Source organism: Chlamydomonas reinhardtii, chromosome 16 (assembly GCF_000002595.2).
Source record: "Chlamydomonas reinhardtii strain CC-503 cw92 mt+ chromosome 16, whole genome shotgun sequence".
NCBI classification, from domain to species: Eukaryota; Viridiplantae; Chlorophyta; class Chlorophyceae; order Chlamydomonadales; family Chlamydomonadaceae; genus Chlamydomonas; species Chlamydomonas reinhardtii.
Window position 1 is genome coordinate 176,337 of NC_057019.1, and position 14,843 is coordinate 191,179.

General features: G+C 62.9%; 3 protein-coding genes across 3 annotated transcripts in view; 1 reads left to right on the plus strand and 2 right to left on the minus strand.

Annotated features, from left to right (window-relative positions):
- The window catches only part of CHLRE_16g695050v5 (uncharacterized protein), a 7,551-nt gene extending 2,051 nt beyond the window's left edge, over window positions 1-5,500 (plus strand). The window contains exons 5-14 of the mRNA XM_043071798.1: window positions 359-488; window positions 726-989; window positions 1,375-1,544; window positions 1,752-1,899; window positions 2,157-2,347; window positions 2,733-2,932; window positions 3,379-3,529; window positions 3,834-3,984; window positions 4,207-4,307; window positions 4,725-5,500. Of these exons, the coding sequence (XP_042915279.1) occupies window positions 359-488; window positions 726-989; window positions 1,375-1,544; window positions 1,752-1,899; window positions 2,157-2,347; window positions 2,733-2,932; window positions 3,379-3,529; window positions 3,834-3,984; window positions 4,207-4,307; window positions 4,725-4,907 (1,689 nt within the window). The 3' untranslated portion in view covers window positions 4,908-5,500. The remainder of the gene's footprint in view (window positions 1-358; window positions 489-725; window positions 990-1,374; window positions 1,545-1,751; window positions 1,900-2,156; window positions 2,348-2,732; window positions 2,933-3,378; window positions 3,530-3,833; window positions 3,985-4,206; window positions 4,308-4,724) is intronic.
- Window positions 5,501-8,216: 2,716 nt separating this feature from the next.
- Window positions 8,217-11,155, minus strand: CHLRE_16g694950v5 (uncharacterized protein). Its single transcript, XM_043071797.1, has 6 exons — window positions 10,794-11,155; window positions 10,437-10,645; window positions 9,725-10,192; window positions 9,504-9,535; window positions 9,297-9,419; window positions 8,217-9,094 (listed from the first exon to the last, which is right to left on the minus strand). The coding sequence occupies exons 1-6, from the start codon at window positions 10,987-10,989 to the stop codon at window positions 8,890-8,892; spliced, it is 1,233 nt and encodes a 410-aa protein (XP_042915280.1). The 5' UTR covers window positions 10,990-11,155; the 3' UTR covers window positions 8,217-8,889.
- Window positions 11,156-11,569: 414 nt separating this feature from the next.
- On the minus strand, window positions 11,570-13,935 carry CHLRE_16g694942v5 (uncharacterized protein). The gene is made up of 4 exons (XM_043071796.1): window positions 13,491-13,935; window positions 12,841-13,051; window positions 12,538-12,618; window positions 11,570-12,320 (listed from the first exon to the last, which is right to left on the minus strand). Exons 1-4 carry the CDS (start codon window positions 13,607-13,609, stop codon window positions 12,117-12,119), a joined length of 615 nt encoding a protein of 204 aa, XP_042915281.1. The 5' UTR covers window positions 13,610-13,935; the 3' UTR covers window positions 11,570-12,116.
- Between the last annotated feature and the right edge of the window lie 908 nt (window positions 13,936-14,843).

Consider the following 14,843-nt stretch of genomic DNA (forward strand, 5'->3'; position numbering starts at 1 on the left):
GGGAGGGGAGGGGAGGGGAGGGGAGGGGAGGGGAGGGGAGGGGAGGAGAGGGTGGGGGCGGTGGCGGCGGAGCCCGGACAGGGCAGGACAGGGCGAGGCAGCGCAGGACGTGGCAGGACGTGGCAGGACGTGGCAGGACGTGGGACGCGGATGCGGTTGTGGAGGCAGGGCGGCGCAGGAGGGCGGGAGGACAGGGATGGCGGCGCGGGATGGCGGCGCGGGGCAGCGGGCAAAAATGGGGTCGGTTTGGGTAGGCATGCCCTAACGTTGCGTGTTTCAGACACGCTGCTCCGCCTTTCCACTCGCACACACAGCCCGCGCCGTGCCCACCTGCCACGCCCCCCCCCCCCACACACAGGCCGGCCTGAAGCTGGGTCTGGTGGACGTGTTGGCGCCCGACGCCGCGGGCCTGATGCCGGCGGCGCGCGCCCTGGCGCTGGACATTGCGGCGGGGCGGCGGCCGCGCATGTACAGCCTCACCCGCACAGGTGGGCCGGGGGGAGGCGGGGGGGGGGGGGGGTGGGAGGGGCGTTGGCGTGCAAGGTGCAGCGTGGAGTGACATGATAGTGTGTTGGCAGCGCCAGAAGTCTGACTCGTAAGTAAATGTCAGTGTCAGATCCCCGCCTTGTTTCGTTGCCCGCCTCCACCCTACCATTCACCCCTCCCCCTCCCTCCCTTTCTCCATTCCCTCCATCGCCCCTCCCTCTCCACCCCCTCCCCTCCAGACAAGCTGCCCCCCCTGGGCGAGGCCCTGGCGCTGCTGGACATGGCGCGCGCCGAGGCCGGCCGCCGCGCCCGCGGCCTGGCGCACCCGCAGCTGTGCCTGGACGCGGTGCAGGCGGGCGTGGAGCGGGGCGGGCAGGAGGGGCTGGCGGCGGAGGGCCGCGCCTTCGCGGCGGCCGCCGCGCTGGACACGCACAAGGCGCTGGTGCACATCTTCTTTGCGCAGCGGGCCACCAAGAAGGTCAAGGGCGTCACGGACGTGCCGGGTGAGTGCGAGATGGGGCCGGGTGGGGTGGGGTCTGAGCTCGTGCTGGTGTGTGGCGTGTGTGTGTGTGTGTGCGTGCGTGTGTGCGTGTGTTAAATAAAAACGACAAAACGAAGCCCGCCCAGACGGCGCGCCGGAGTTACTTACGGATACGGTGTGCGTGTGTGTGTGTGCGTGTGTGCCCGTGCGTGTGTGTGCGTGTGTGCGCGTGTGTGCGCGTGCGTGTGCGTGTGTGTGTGTGTGTGTGTGTGTGTGTGTGTGTCGTTGCCTCACCCTGACTTCTTTCCTGATGCGGCTGCCGCGACCGCCGCCCCTCCATCCACCTCCAACCCACCTCCACCTCCGTTGCCCACCCGCCCACCACCCGCCCACCTCACCCACCACAGGCCTGAAGCCCCGCCCCATCCGCTGCGTGGCGGTGCTGGGCGGCGGCCTGATGGGCAGCGGCATCGCCACGGCGCTGGCGCTGGCGGGTGTGGAGGTGATCCTCAAGGAGGTCAGCCAGCAGTTCTTGGACGGAGGCATGGCGCGCATCAAGGCCAACGTGGCCAGCAGGGTGAGTGCGAGCGGTGGCGGGGGGAGGTGGGGAGGGGAGGGGGAATGGGGCGCATGGAGGTAGGGAGCGGGGAGCACAACCGCTCGGGGAGCACGAGTTGTGGACGCGATCCACTACAAGGCGCACCTGGGAATGCCTCCACGTACACCCGTCCCTCTTCCCCTCCCTCTTCCCCTCCTCCTCCCTCTCCTCCCCCCCCCCCCCCAGGTGAAGAAGGGCGCCATGAGCCAGGCCGCCGCGGACGCCGCGCTGGGCCGTGTGAGCGGCGCGCTGGACTACGCCGGCTTTGCGCGGGCGGACATGGTGATTGAGGCGGTCATCGAGGACATCCCGCTCAAGCAGAAGATCTTTGCGGGTGAGAGGGAGGGAAGGAACAAGGGAGGTGGAGGGAGAGCCTGGGATGCGGAGGGGCAATACCAGAGCAGGATAGGAGGACAAGAGACGGAAGAGAGGCGGCGCTTGCATGTGGCTGGGGCACCTGGCTCCAGTGTCGGCAGCTGCGAAGCAACCCGCGCACATGCTTTGACGCATGATGATTGCCAGCTCCTAGGTCCTAGGTCCTAAAACAGTTGCTGAACAGACCTCGACCACCCTGCGACCCGACCTACACAGACCTGGAGAAGGCCTGCCGCCCCGACGCCATCCTCTCCACCAACACCTCGACCATCGACATTGAGCTGGTGGGGGCCAAGATGTCGGGCGGCGCGGCGGCGCGGCGGCGGCTGCTGGGCGCGCACTTCTTCAGCCCGGCGCACATCATGCCGCTGCTGGAGATCGTGAGGACCAAGGACACCGGCGCCCAGGTGGGGGCGTGGGGTGCGTGCGGGCGTGGGCTGCGGGTCGAGTTGGGGGAGTTGGGGGGTCCATGGATATGGGGGAAGGGGATGCGGAGGGGCCGCAGGGCCGGCGGGCGGTTGTGGAGTGGGCTCGGAGGGGTTTGCTCGTCGAGGCCCATGCCTGTGACCGTACTCCGCAGCTTGAGAACAGCAGGAACACTAGGTGGGTCACAGTCGCCACCGAACGAATCACTGCTCCAGTTCACCCTCTCCTCCAGTTCCTCCGTCCCGCGCACCCCACCTCCCCGCCACCCCTTCCCGACGCCACCACCCCCATCTATCACTTCCTTGCCTAGCCATGTATGTAACCTCCCCCACCGCCAAAACCCCCCCCCCACCCCACCGCCCCCAGGAGCTGCTGGACACGCTGGCGCTGTCCTCCGCCATCAAGAAGACGCCGGTGGTGGTGGGCAACTGCACGGGCTTTGCGGTGAACCGCGTGTTCTTCCCCTACACCATGTCGGCCGTCATGCTGGCGGACCTGGGGCTGGACCCCTACCGCGTGGACGCCGCGGTGGCGGGGCGCTTCGGCATGCCCATGGGCCCCTTCAGGTGGGGGAGGGGAGGGGAGGGGAGGGGAGGGGAGGGGGAGGGGGAGGGGGAGGGGGAGGGGGAGGGGGAGGGGGAGGGGGAGGGGGAGGGGGAGGGGGCGAGGTGGTGCGTGCGGTGTGTGATTTGGTGAGAGCGTGCTGCAGTTGATAGGGGTCCGCCCTGCGTGAACCCGGCTCCCCACCCTGGCTGTCCACCGCCTCAAGCTGCTCCGCCCTGAACCCCCCACACACCCACACACTCCACACCCCAGCCACACACATGTACACACACACATACACACACACGCCCCATACACACACACACACACATACACACACACGCCCCATACACACACACACACATACACACACACGCCCCATACACACACACACATACACACACACGCCCCATACACACACACACATACACACACACGCCCCATACACACACACTCTCTCCGCACACAGGCTGAACGACCTGGTGGGCAGCGACATTGGGCTGCACGTGGGCGCCAACTTCGTCACCTCGTTCCCGGACCGCGTCTACGTGTCGCGCCTCATCCCCGCGCTCAACGAGGCCAAGCGGCTGGGCGAGAAGACCGGCAAGGGCTTCTACAAGGTGCGAGGAAGGGGGGGGGAGGGCGTGTAGGTGTGTGTGTGGGGGGGGGGACACAGCGAGGGTAGGGGCGGAGCGACCATTTGTGGCGTTCTTTAACAGCGTCTTGCCGCCTCGCGCACGCGCGCATGGCCTGCGTCCGCTCAGCCGCACCACCCTGTCACGCCACGGCGCCTTCCCCCCGTTACTCAATGCCACCACCACCAACACCCACGCATCATCACCAACCCACCCACCAACCCACCCACTGCACCCCGCACCCCTTCCCCCGCCCCTTCCCCCGCCCCGCCCCGCCCCGCACATGCAGTTTGACGCCAAGACGCGCAAGGCCAGCCCCGACCCCGAGGGCCTGGCGCCGCTGCTGGAGGGCAGCCGGCGCGAGGCCGCCCTGGTGCCGGCGGGCGCCAAGCCGCCGGCGCTGAGCGACCAGGACATCCTGGACTGGATCTTCTTCCCGGGTGGGTGGTGGCAGTGGAGTGTGGCGGGGTGGCAAGGGGAGGTGGCAGCAAAACGGGGTGCTGGTTTGTGGGAGGGAGTGTGAAGGCGTGCTTTGGTGGGCCGTCCTGTGTTGCATGTCCACAGGGCATGCCTGACAACCCATCTGCCCCTCCTCCCCCCCTACCCCTTCACTTCTTGAATAATCACGTGTGTGTAACCCCGCCCCTCCTCCGCCCCTGCAGTTGTGAACGAGGGCTGCCGGGTGGTGGCGGAGGGCATTGTGGACAAGGCCGCCGACCTGGACGTGGCCAGCGTCATGGCCATGGGCTTCCCGCCCGTGCGGGTGAGGGAGGGAGATTGGTTGGCGGCTGGGGAGGGGGTGGCCGTTCATGCAGACCGGAGTGGGTGAATCGCAAAATAGGGGCGGAAAGGGGGTTGCAGGGGTTTGCGGGGGCAGGAGCAGGAAAGGAGTTGGGCGAGGGGCAGGAGGAGTTGGGGAAGGGGAGGAGGAGGGACAAGGCAGGAGGAGGCAGGGCGCAAGGGAGCGGCGCGGGGGGCGGGCTGTTCCGGCCAATGTTACCGGGGCAGCCACGGACCGCAACTATGGGCACTGGGGAGGGAGGGCGAGAGAGTTGCAGCAAACCAGGTCTCACCATCACAACATGTGAGGGAAGGCGCGGCAAATGTACAACACATGTCGATCTAAACACGCGCTCTTCTCTGCCCCCTCCCTCTTGCGCCCTCCCCCCTCTCCTTGCAGGGCGGCCTGATCTTCTGGGCTGACCTGGTGGGGGCGCCGCGCATCGTGGCCCGCCTGAAGCAGTTTGCGGCCATGGTGCCGCCGCAGCACGCCGGCTTCTTCGCACCCTGCGACTACCTGCTGCAGGCCGCGGCGTCCGGCCGCAAGCTCAGCGCCGGGCCGCCCGCCGCAGCCAAGCTGTAGAGGAGGCTCTGTGGAGGAGGGGCGATGGAGAGGAGCTGTGGAGGGGGCTGGCGGGGCGAGTGGTGGTGGAGGAGGGGCGGGTGCAGATGAGGCCGATAGTGTGTTGACTGTGGTGTTGTGGTGTTTGCTCAGGCGTGTCAGTCCGGTGCGGTCCGAGGTTCAAACCGTGTGTTTGAATCCCGGACGCGGAGCTATGTGTGGAAAGGCGTGAGCTGGTCGATCACTCGATTGTCTGCCGCAGCGACGTACATGCAGTAGTATTTGTGTGTGGCAATGTGTGCAGCTGCGTGCAATTGACCCGTGTGTGCAGTATGGTACATTGTTTTCTTTGAAGCAGCAGTGTGAGGCGAGTTTGGACAAGTGATGTCTTATTGACATTGGGTGACCAACTTGCCACGACAGGCCGGAATGGTGCCAGAAAGGTGCACACGCATGGGGGCGGCCCCGCAGCTCCCCAGACCCCAGCCGCACATTGCGGAGGAGCGCCCGCAGGCCGCTGGGCCCCCCTGATGCCGCACGCGCCTACCGCGTGGAACGGGGGTAGTGTTCACTTCAAAAGCCTAGAGGTCCGACATGTGTAAGCTATGCAGATATTCCCAACACCTGAAACGCCTGGACTCCACGGCGTTCCACAATCAACCACTACACGTTCACGCGGCCCAGTGGTGCACACACATGGCCATGCCCAGAGCGTGCGGTTCTACAGTCTCCAGTCCCCCACACTGCAAAGGCTGAAGGCAGGCGTCTGCACTCCGGCACTCCGCAAGTCAGAACCACGCGCGTCAAGCCCCTTCGCCGCAGGCCTTCGTTTCCTCTGCAACCGACTGCATAGCCATCAGTGCCCCAGATGTGGGCTAACTGCTCGGGCCTGCATGGGCCTGCACGGCCTGCACGGGCCAGTGTTTACCCCGGGATCCGAGCAGGCCCTGGTTTTGATACTTGCAGCAATGTGCTTGCACTGTACTGGAATGAGATGCGCGTTCAGTGATGAATGCGCGTCAGCAAAGTTCCAGCCAGCCAACAACTTGTCGGTACAGTAACTACGGCGTTCGACCAGCCCTGCCGTTGCAAATTGTTTGCCATCTGCTGGGATTGGGGAATCACCTGCACCTGACGGGACTTCACCAACCTGCCTCAACACTGTCCCATCGCATAGCCATCAGTGCCTGCAGCAGCTGGGGCCCGCTGCTGCTGCTGCAGCAGCATGAGTCCAGGCCCCCTTCCACAACCGCATGCCTAGCGACCCTAGCCAGTGCCAGTGCCAGCAGCAGCCGCCGGCAGCAGGTCCAGCCGCGCCATGGCCTCCGGGCAGCCGCGTTGCTCCTGCCCTTGCTCCTGCTACTGCCGTTGCTACTGCCCCTGCTACTGCTCCTGCACCTGCTACTGCTGCGGCAGCAGGTCCAGCTGCGCCATGGCCGCGGCCAGCTGCTCCTCACTCCTGATGTCCTCACGCACCGCCGGCCGCCGCCGCACTACTGTCACCACCACTGCGGTACCGTCCTGCCGCTGCTGCAGCTGCTCCTCCTGCTGCTGCGGCCACACCTGTGCGGCGACACGGCGGCACCACAGGTGTGCATGCATGTCGGCGGCACGCGTACAGCTGATGAAACACACACATACACACACAAACACACCCCGTAAGCAACTCCGGCGCCGCCTGCTGGGCTCGCTTCTTTTTTCTGTTTTCACGCACATACACACACATACACACTCGGACAAACACACAAAGTCCACTGCTGTGACATGCCTCACGTGCGCTCATGTCCTCAGGCCCAGGAGGTGGCGCTGGTGGCGGCGTTGAAGCAGTGCCCCAAGGAGCTGGGGGCGGAGCGCTGGGACGCGGTGGCCAAGCTGGTGCCGGGGCGCAGCAAGGCGCAGTGCTTCAAGCGCTTCAAGGAGCTGCGGGAGGCCTTCCGCAGCAAGAAGGGGGCGGGGGGTGGCGCGGAGGGAGATGACTGCGACGACTGAGCAGGGGGAGGGAGGTCGAGTTACTTAGGCACCACCGACTACGCTTGGCCACGCGTGGTCGGCCTGGCTCCCGGATCCGGGGCCCCCCTCAGCGGTGGACATCTCTAAGATGCGAGCACTGCAGAGAGCTCGTTCGCCATGCTGCCAGGCAAAGGGTGTTGCGTGATTTGCAAGGCGCGGCGTGCGAGGTTGAGCGGTGCGTGGTGAGTACTGTAGTTGTGGCAGGTTGTGGGGCTATAACCGGGTGATGACCGGACGACCGGTGCATGCGCCGGTGCACCTATTATGACCGGTGTGTGACAGGACGCGCACTCGAGCCAGGCCCAGCGCCAACGTTTTTTTAGTATGGCCACGTGAGATTTGCGGGGATGCGAAGCCCCCCAGGAACACCCCTGTCGTGCGTTCGTTCGTGCGTGGCAAAAAGTATCATACTGGCATAAACCGCGGGTGCTACGTATTAGTATTTGTTATTGCCTATTGCATGTAAATAGGCGGCGGGGAAAATCCGGGCGGAGCGAGAAGTGCCTTCGCGCGTACATGGACAATTGACTTTCGCGAGGTCGCGAGGAAAGCATCCAGTGCCCAATGATATGCAGTCTCTATGGCAAACTATGTTGGCGGCAAGCAATGCGGGGAAGTATATCGAAAGTTTTGAGCGACTTGCTGAGCCATGCCTGCCGACGCGCCAGAATGCCGAGGAGCCCCAAGGTCGCGCCCGCCCCGCGCCTAGCCCTTTGAGCGTGGGGCGCCGGGGAGGTGTTGAGTATGGCAGGAGGCCAAAGAATTGCGTGGGGTGTTTCGGAACGTGACAAGGCACGCATGCGTGGCGCGGGAAATCCCGGACGGCCCCAACCCGAGTATCCCTCGTAGCGGCATGGAGGCTCTGACGGGGCGTTACACGCCTATCAGCTCCCAAGCGTACGGGGGCTCAGCCCATTTTCCAGCTGTACAAAGCTGACACCCCTTGTCTTACTTGTGCTCTCCAACACATATACACAACACTCCGCTTGTCCGTCGTCCTCGTCAGTTTTGCCGTCTATATCCTCATCATTTGCCGCTTGCTCCCAGATGCCACACATGTCCGCAGTTGTCAGCTCCCTCCATTTCAGTTTACACAGGGCATGCGTAGCGGCATGACAAGTAGTGCGGCCAGGTGCGGCTGTTGATACTGTATCTGTGCTGCGTCTGGCTGCGGTTGGCTCTGCTGTGGCATCGCGATTGCTAGATAGGCACCTGGTTTGGCTATGTGCCTGTGGAAACCGACCCCGGCTATGTCCGGGCGATGAGGTAGTTCCGCCTCAGACTGTGGAGGGGCTCAGCCCCTTTTCCCGTGACCGGGGAACACTTGTCAGTTTACACAAGTCACAACTGCTGCCATACCCTTCCGCCCTCACCGTTGCCCTGCTCGTTGGGCATCTCAGAGTTGCGGCATCCTCACGCCACCTCCAGCAAAACCTATTGCGCCGTGGTATTTCCGCCATCACCCCCTGAATCCGCCATACGGAAGGCCTCAGTCGTAGCCTGTCCACCACCTGCAGTGGCGCCTTCTCCACACACACGGCCAGTCGCTGCACACAGGTCAACCACCCCAGGTCAACCACCAGCTCCGGTTGTCTGTGTATGCGTGGGAGGGGGGGTTATTGCGTATGTTCACTGCTTGAATTGTGCCTTAAGCCTAGGCGCGACATGTGCAACCAATTGCAGGCCAACTCTGATGGCGCACACACGCCTATCGCGCGCACACACCCATCACCCTCGATTGTGCTTTCAGTGAATGGCCGCACAGAATGGCAGCAAGTCCAGCCGCTCACAAAAAAACCATCCACCGCCCCAACACGGGCCCACCGGCCAAGGCCGCCCCAACCAACCACATCACGGTATCCAGCAAGCAACATCCACATAAGCCGGGGTTGGTAGATGTGTTGCTACCAACCCCGGCTTATGTGGATGTTGCTTGCTGGATACCGTATAGCCCCTTCCCCCTTGCTGAAGATGATGGGACGTATCCCGCCGCTCACGACACCTTGGGGCGGTCAACCAGGTCGCTCAGGCTCGCCAGCAGGGCCTCATCGACCTTGCTGTGCTGGCGGAGGTGTTCGAGAGTCGCCAGAATGTTTGCGCGCGGCGTGCAGCTGCCCTCAACTAGCATCTCCTGCCACTTGTGGCCCAGGCCCACGCGGCGCAGCACCTCGATAACCAGCGCCACGGCCAGCATGTGCCTGACGGCAGGTTGGGGCATAGAAGTTGTGTAAACCTTACACACGTATCAGTCGCGCATCAACGTATGAAACTACACGGGTAAGTGGTGCTTGGGGCTTACAACCAACACCAGCTGAGCGGGATCATGCATGGGCACGAAATAAACATTGAATCACATCCGCAGGCGTCTTAATGAACTACTGTAACCGTAAAGGTACGCACCAGTCGTACTCCGGCACAGCGGTGGCTGCTGCCTTTGCGGCAGCGGGCGGCGCAAACCAGCGCGTTGTGGAGGTGATTGCTGAGCCCTTGGGAACGGCTGACCCGAAGTCGCCCAGCCACCACCTGCTCAAACCGTAAACAATTAGAATGCGAGGCTCACGTGCTGCTTCAGCTGAAACTTATGCGCCTTGGCGTGCACGCACTCACCGTCCTGCTGCATCCACGAAGATGTTGTCGGCCTGCAGCCGACGGGCGGGTCACCGCACAGGGAACACAACGGGCATCACGGCATCGCGTCCCAACCTTAGCCAACCCGCCGACCAGCCGTTGTGACTATCAAGCAAGCTACTTCAATGCATTCATCCTTGCAGCCGCTGCGTCACCCACGCACGGTGCCTGCACATTGTGCCTTGTGGCCTGGAACGTACCTTGACGTCCATGTGCACGAAGCCCTTGCGGTGAATCCACTCCAGCGCTTCCACCATGCGCTCCATCATGGCTGGTATCTCCTGCAGGTACGCCGGCGGTAGCCTGGCCACCGTACTGATGTAATACTGCATTTGTATCGCGGCGTAGACACCAGGGCAGCGGCCATGCGTTGATGCGTGCTCCTTTCCCAGCGTGAACGTGATGACTTTGGCGTCCACCAGAGGCACGGTCGCGGGCTTGCCGTGGCAGAGCGCACGGCATGCTGCCGCCTCGGGACCGCCGGCCGCACAGTTCGGTGTGGCCGCAGAGTTGCTGGCCTCACCACTCGCCGCGGCCGCGGAGTCCACATTAGTGAGCAGTGGGGGTAGGAGCATCTTCAGCACGCAAGGGCAGCTGCCGGTGCCCATTGCAACCAGAAGGCTCGAGCTCGCATCAGGGAACGCCGGGCCGCCCACGGTCAGCCCCGCCTGCAAGCGGGGATGTGCGTGAGGTTGATCAGGAGTTGCAGCAGGCAAGGTGGAGGGCAGTTCCTTGTTGGATGGACTCTTGATTGTCCCTTGTTGATTGTACGATATTGTCACATCCTACGCATCCTACTGTACTTCCAGCATAGCAGTGCCCGGCGTTAAGGTATCTGCAGCATTGTACAATTTGTACCGTGCTATTGACGTGCCATGGCGCGCGCGCTGTGCCTCGCACACACCCACGTACCTGTTCCTTGAGCAGCGCCTCGGTTGACGGGCCTGGCATCAGCTTCGCGTCCTCGTAAAGATCCCGTGCTGCTTCCTTGGTGCTCGCCGCCAGCAGCCGGGAGCTCAGGCGCCGGACGATGAGCTGCAGGATGGCCTCGTTTGGTCGGTCGATGTGGGCCTCCTCGAGGAGCCCACGCAGCCGCTGTAGGTAGTCCTGGGGCCCGGGCCCTGTCCATGCAGGAAAACAGCAATACCGTCAATAACTGCGCAGCGCAGCGCATTATCAAAAACAGGTGGCACAGAACACACCAAGTCGGGGTCTGTACTTCAGTCGTGGAACGCAGTTCCCTCGCGCGTAGCCTAAGTGCGAACAAACCTGACAGCCTGTCCTCAAGTTTCGATCGGCGAGCCTTCAGGTCTGCGATGTCTTCGACCAGCCGGTTGCGCTCGGCAAGAAGGCTGGTGTTGCTGGGGTTGTTGGAGAGCTTTTCTTCAGCTGCCTTCAGCTCCGTCTCCCTGTCCTTGACCTCCGCGTCAAGGCTTTTCAGCCTTCGATTTATCGGGTCTGCCATGGCTGCTGAGTGCTGGCGCGCACAGCCAGAGTATGGCCACGCCGCTGTAAATATTACTTATAAGTTACTCGCATGTAAGCGCTGGCTGGTTAGCGGTGCAAAACAAGGCCTCCATCGGCACCCATCGGCCACCTGCCCACCTGCCCACCTTGTGCACTTAGCTTACAATAACACTTCTGTAAATATGTTCATATTATGTATGTGCCGGTTCGTTCTACGTTGAGGAACTTTTCTTGCGCTGTCGTGCTCATGCGAGTCGTTGTTTCCCCCGCCCCCCCCCTTCCCCCCGGCCCCCGGCCCCCGGCCCCGCCTCTTCTGGGATGGTGCAGAACTGTAGGGAACTCTTGGCATGGCGAAAGCCAGGAGGGGGCGGATGCAGCAAGGGGGCAGCCGCGTTGTCAGCCGCTAGCTCGGATGAGTGAGGGCGAGAGCGTGTCGACTGAGTTGCGGTGTTTGCCCGGGATCGGGGGGGGGGGCAGGAACAAACTTTTTTGACCCCGTGCCACAAACCCACCGACCAACCGACCGACCCTACCGAACCCTGCCGTACGAACCCCCTCCGAATCCCTTAGTTTTTGTCAGGTTGGTAGTTTTTGTCAGGTTGGTGCCAATCGACTGCTTTTGATGAGCTCTATCGCGAATGTAAAATGATCCGCCTTGGGAACACATCTTTGACCGACCAACATGTGGACACGCGGACATGTGCACCCGTATGCTGTCTTGTGTCCTCATACTATGCAACGGCTTATTCCAGTGTTACTGTGACAATCAAAATGTGCTGACGCGTTCACCCATGCATAACCAGACCGGCACTGGCCTGTCCCTGGGCTTCTACACGTTCACGCGACGGCCCAGTGGCGCACACACACAGCCGTGCCCCGATCTCGGGCCTCGGGGTTCTCCAGCAGTCTCCAGTCCCCCACACTGCAAAGGCTGAAGGCAGGCGTCTGCACTCCGGCAGTCGCAAGTCAGAACCACACGCGTCAAGCCCCTTCGCTGCGGTCCTACGTCTCCTCTGCAACCGACCGCCTAGTCCGCCAGCCATCAGTGCCTGCAGCAGCTGGGGCCCGCTGTGGCTGCTGCTGCAGCAGCAGCATGAGTCCAGGCCCCCTTCCACAACCGCATGCCTAGCGACCCCAGCCAGTGCCAGTGCCAGCAGCAGCAGCCGGCAGCAGGTCCAGCCGCGCTAGCCGCGCCATGGCCGCGGCCAGCTGCTCCTCACTCCTGATGTCCTCACGCACCGCCGGCCGCCGCCGCACCACTACTGTCACCACCACTGCGGTACCGTCCTGCCGCTGCTGCAGCTGCTCCTCCTGCTGCTGCGGCCACACCTGTGCGGCGACACGGCGGCACCACAGGTGTGCATGCATGTCGGCGGCACGCGTACAGCTGATGAAACAAACATACACACACAAACACACACGCACACGGGGGCCGCACACACCTGCTGCTTACAGTGCATATACAGAAGTTCAAAAGCACCACACAACACACGCACGCACGCACGCACGCGCACAAACACACAAACAGGCTCCAGCAGCAGCTCACCCGCCAGACTGCCTCGTCCAGCACAGACCGTGCTTTCATCCCCAGGTAGAACTTGTTGAAACTCAGGTCAGACAGCAGCGCCTGCGGGCCAAGGGGGGGCGGCGTAGGGCGGCAGGCTGGGACAGCGTGGGAGGTGACAGCAGTAAGCGATAGCATGTGCGTGTGTGAACGGCGGGCGGGGCGTGTGATATCTCACCGCATGCATGACAGGTAGGCGTGTCTGACACGCACGCGCGCCGCAACGTATGTATCAGCGGCGGAGGAACGCGCGTGACAAAGTCTGTCGGCCTCTTCCCCACTTACCGAGGTGCCGCGCTGCTGCATCGCCTCCTCCGTGAACAGCCCCAGCTGCTCGCCGCGCCGCAGCAGCAGCTCCGTCACCTCCACCGCCAGCTGCCGGTGTGGGGCGCGCGCGGCCGTGTGCAGCGGGCCCCAGTGCGCCTTGGTGCGGGCGGCCAGGGCGGCGGCGTCCAGCTGTGGCAGCAGCCAGCGCAGCACCCGCAGCAACGTGTACCTGCATGCGCATGTGCATGCGTGGACACAGACACGCGCTTGCTTGTTTGCTTGCTTGCTTGCGCATCTCCCGAGTAAGGTGCCAACCCTTTCCCCATGTGCTCCCATTTATGATTCCAGTTGCTGCTGCAGTCATTGGGCTATCTGATAACAAGCACCACAGGGGTGTTCCTTCGCCCCCCCCCTGGAACGCTGCGCTTGGGGTGCTCAGCCCAAGAAGTGATATTCGCAGTTTGCGCCAGTAGTGAGTTTGGTGCAGACAGGGCAGGCAGGCAGGCAGCACGCACGACCGGGGTGTTCTTGGGGCCGTGTGTCCGCGGCAGCTGGCACCGTGCCCGGCGCCGCTATAGCTGCCTGCTGCCCCGCCCAGGCCCCTACCCCAGACCCGCCGCTCGCACAGCCACAGTAGCTGCTTGCCCCCAGCAACAAGCGATGGTCACCTGCCCCTTGGTGATGCACGCGACAAAAGAACGACCAAGACACTGCTGAATGAGTGACAATTTAAATCCGAGCCGTTAGCTGGAGAAACCCGACCTCCATGCAAAAAGAAAACCTTCATCCCAGTCTGTTCTTTGGGCTCCTAGGCCCCAAAAAATCAGGAACTTTGCGCTCGATAGGTATAGTAAACAAAAGCGCGTCAAATATGGCTTCTCAGAAGAGCACGCCAACTATTCGCGACGCCCTGCTGTGGGCGATCGAGTGGGAAGCCGACCCCACGCCCATTCAACCGATAATTGATATCCTGAGTCAGCAGGGATGGGAAGTTGATAATGAAAAGGCTGGCCACCTTCAGCACAGTCTGCTGCCGACCATTGAGCGACGCGTACGCCGACGAGAGGGGGTCCAGCGCGTGCGACAGAAGATCCTGCCAGCCTTTTCATTATCAACTTCCCATCCCTGCTGACACAGGATATCAATTATCGGTTGAATGGACGTGGGGTCGGCTTCCCACTCGATCGCCCACAGCAGGGCGTCGCGAATAGTTGGAGTGTTCTTCTGAGTAGCCATATTTGACGCGCTTTTGTTTACTATACCTATCGAGCGCAAAGTTCCTGATTTTTTGGGGCCTAGGAGCCCAAAATGAAGGTTTTCTTTTTGAATGGAGGTCGGCTCGGATTTAAATTGTCACTGTCATTCAGCAGTGTCTTGGTCGTTCTTTTGTCGCGTGCATCACCAAGGGGCAGGTGACCATCGCTTGTTGCCGGGGGCAAGCAGCTGCTGTGGCTGTGCGAGCGGCGGGTCTGGGGTAGGGGCCTGCAGGCAGCTATAGCGGCGCCGGGCACAGTGCCAGCTGCCGCGGACACACTCACACACCTGAGCAAGAGGACACTGGCGGGCCTCATGATGGCGGGACACACGGCGGCGGGGCTTCTCCGCCGCCAGAGCAGCCGTGATGGAACATGGCAAGGGGCAGGAAAGCGTAGTCCCGATGTGTGTGGCTCCCACCCGTGCCCACATAAATGCGTAGCAAGAAGGGACAAGGCATTGGTGCGTCGTTCGCGCGCTGTTACTGTACCGACGGTAGCTGGCAGGTTGTGTCGATGTTTTGCTGACGCGCCAGAGCAGCCGTAGTACGGCCAAAGGATTGTTAGGGCGGTTGAGAGGTTCGGTCCCGCCGCCGGTCACCCCTCCGTGGATTGGATTGGCCAGAGTAGGATTGCACCCAGCACTTGAGGATTGGGTTTGACCGGCCAGGGATTGGAACGCCACTTTTGGGGATTGGGTTTGGTCGGGTGGGGATTGGTGTCGGCGCTTGAGGATTGGGATAGGGCAGGTGAGGATTGCTTTGCGCA

Coding starts and splice junctions, on each gene's coding strand:
- CHLRE_16g694950v5 (XM_043071797.1), bottom strand. CDS start 10,989: ATGGCAGACCCGATAAATCGAAGGCTGAAAAGCCTTGACGCGGAGGTC. Junction 10,193..10,436: donor AGGCGCTGCTCAAGGAACAG/GTACGTGGGTGT, acceptor CCCCGCTTGCAG/GCGGGGCTGACCGTGGGCGG. Junction 9,536..9,724: donor TCGTGCACATGGACGTCAAG/GTACGTTCCAGG, acceptor CGTCGGCTGCAG/GCCGACAACATCTTCGTGGA.
- CHLRE_16g694942v5 (XM_043071796.1), bottom strand. CDS start 13,609: ATGAAGGTTTTCTTTTTGCATGGAGGTCGGGTTTCTCCAGCTAACGGC. Junction 13,052..13,490: donor CGTGCATCACCAAGGGGCAG/GTGACCATCGCT, acceptor ATGCGCATGCAG/GTACACGTTGCTGCGGGTGC. Junction 12,321..12,537: donor TGGACGAGGCAGTCTGGCGG/GTGAGCTGCTGC, acceptor GTCGCCGCACAG/GTGTGGCCGCAGCAGCAGGA.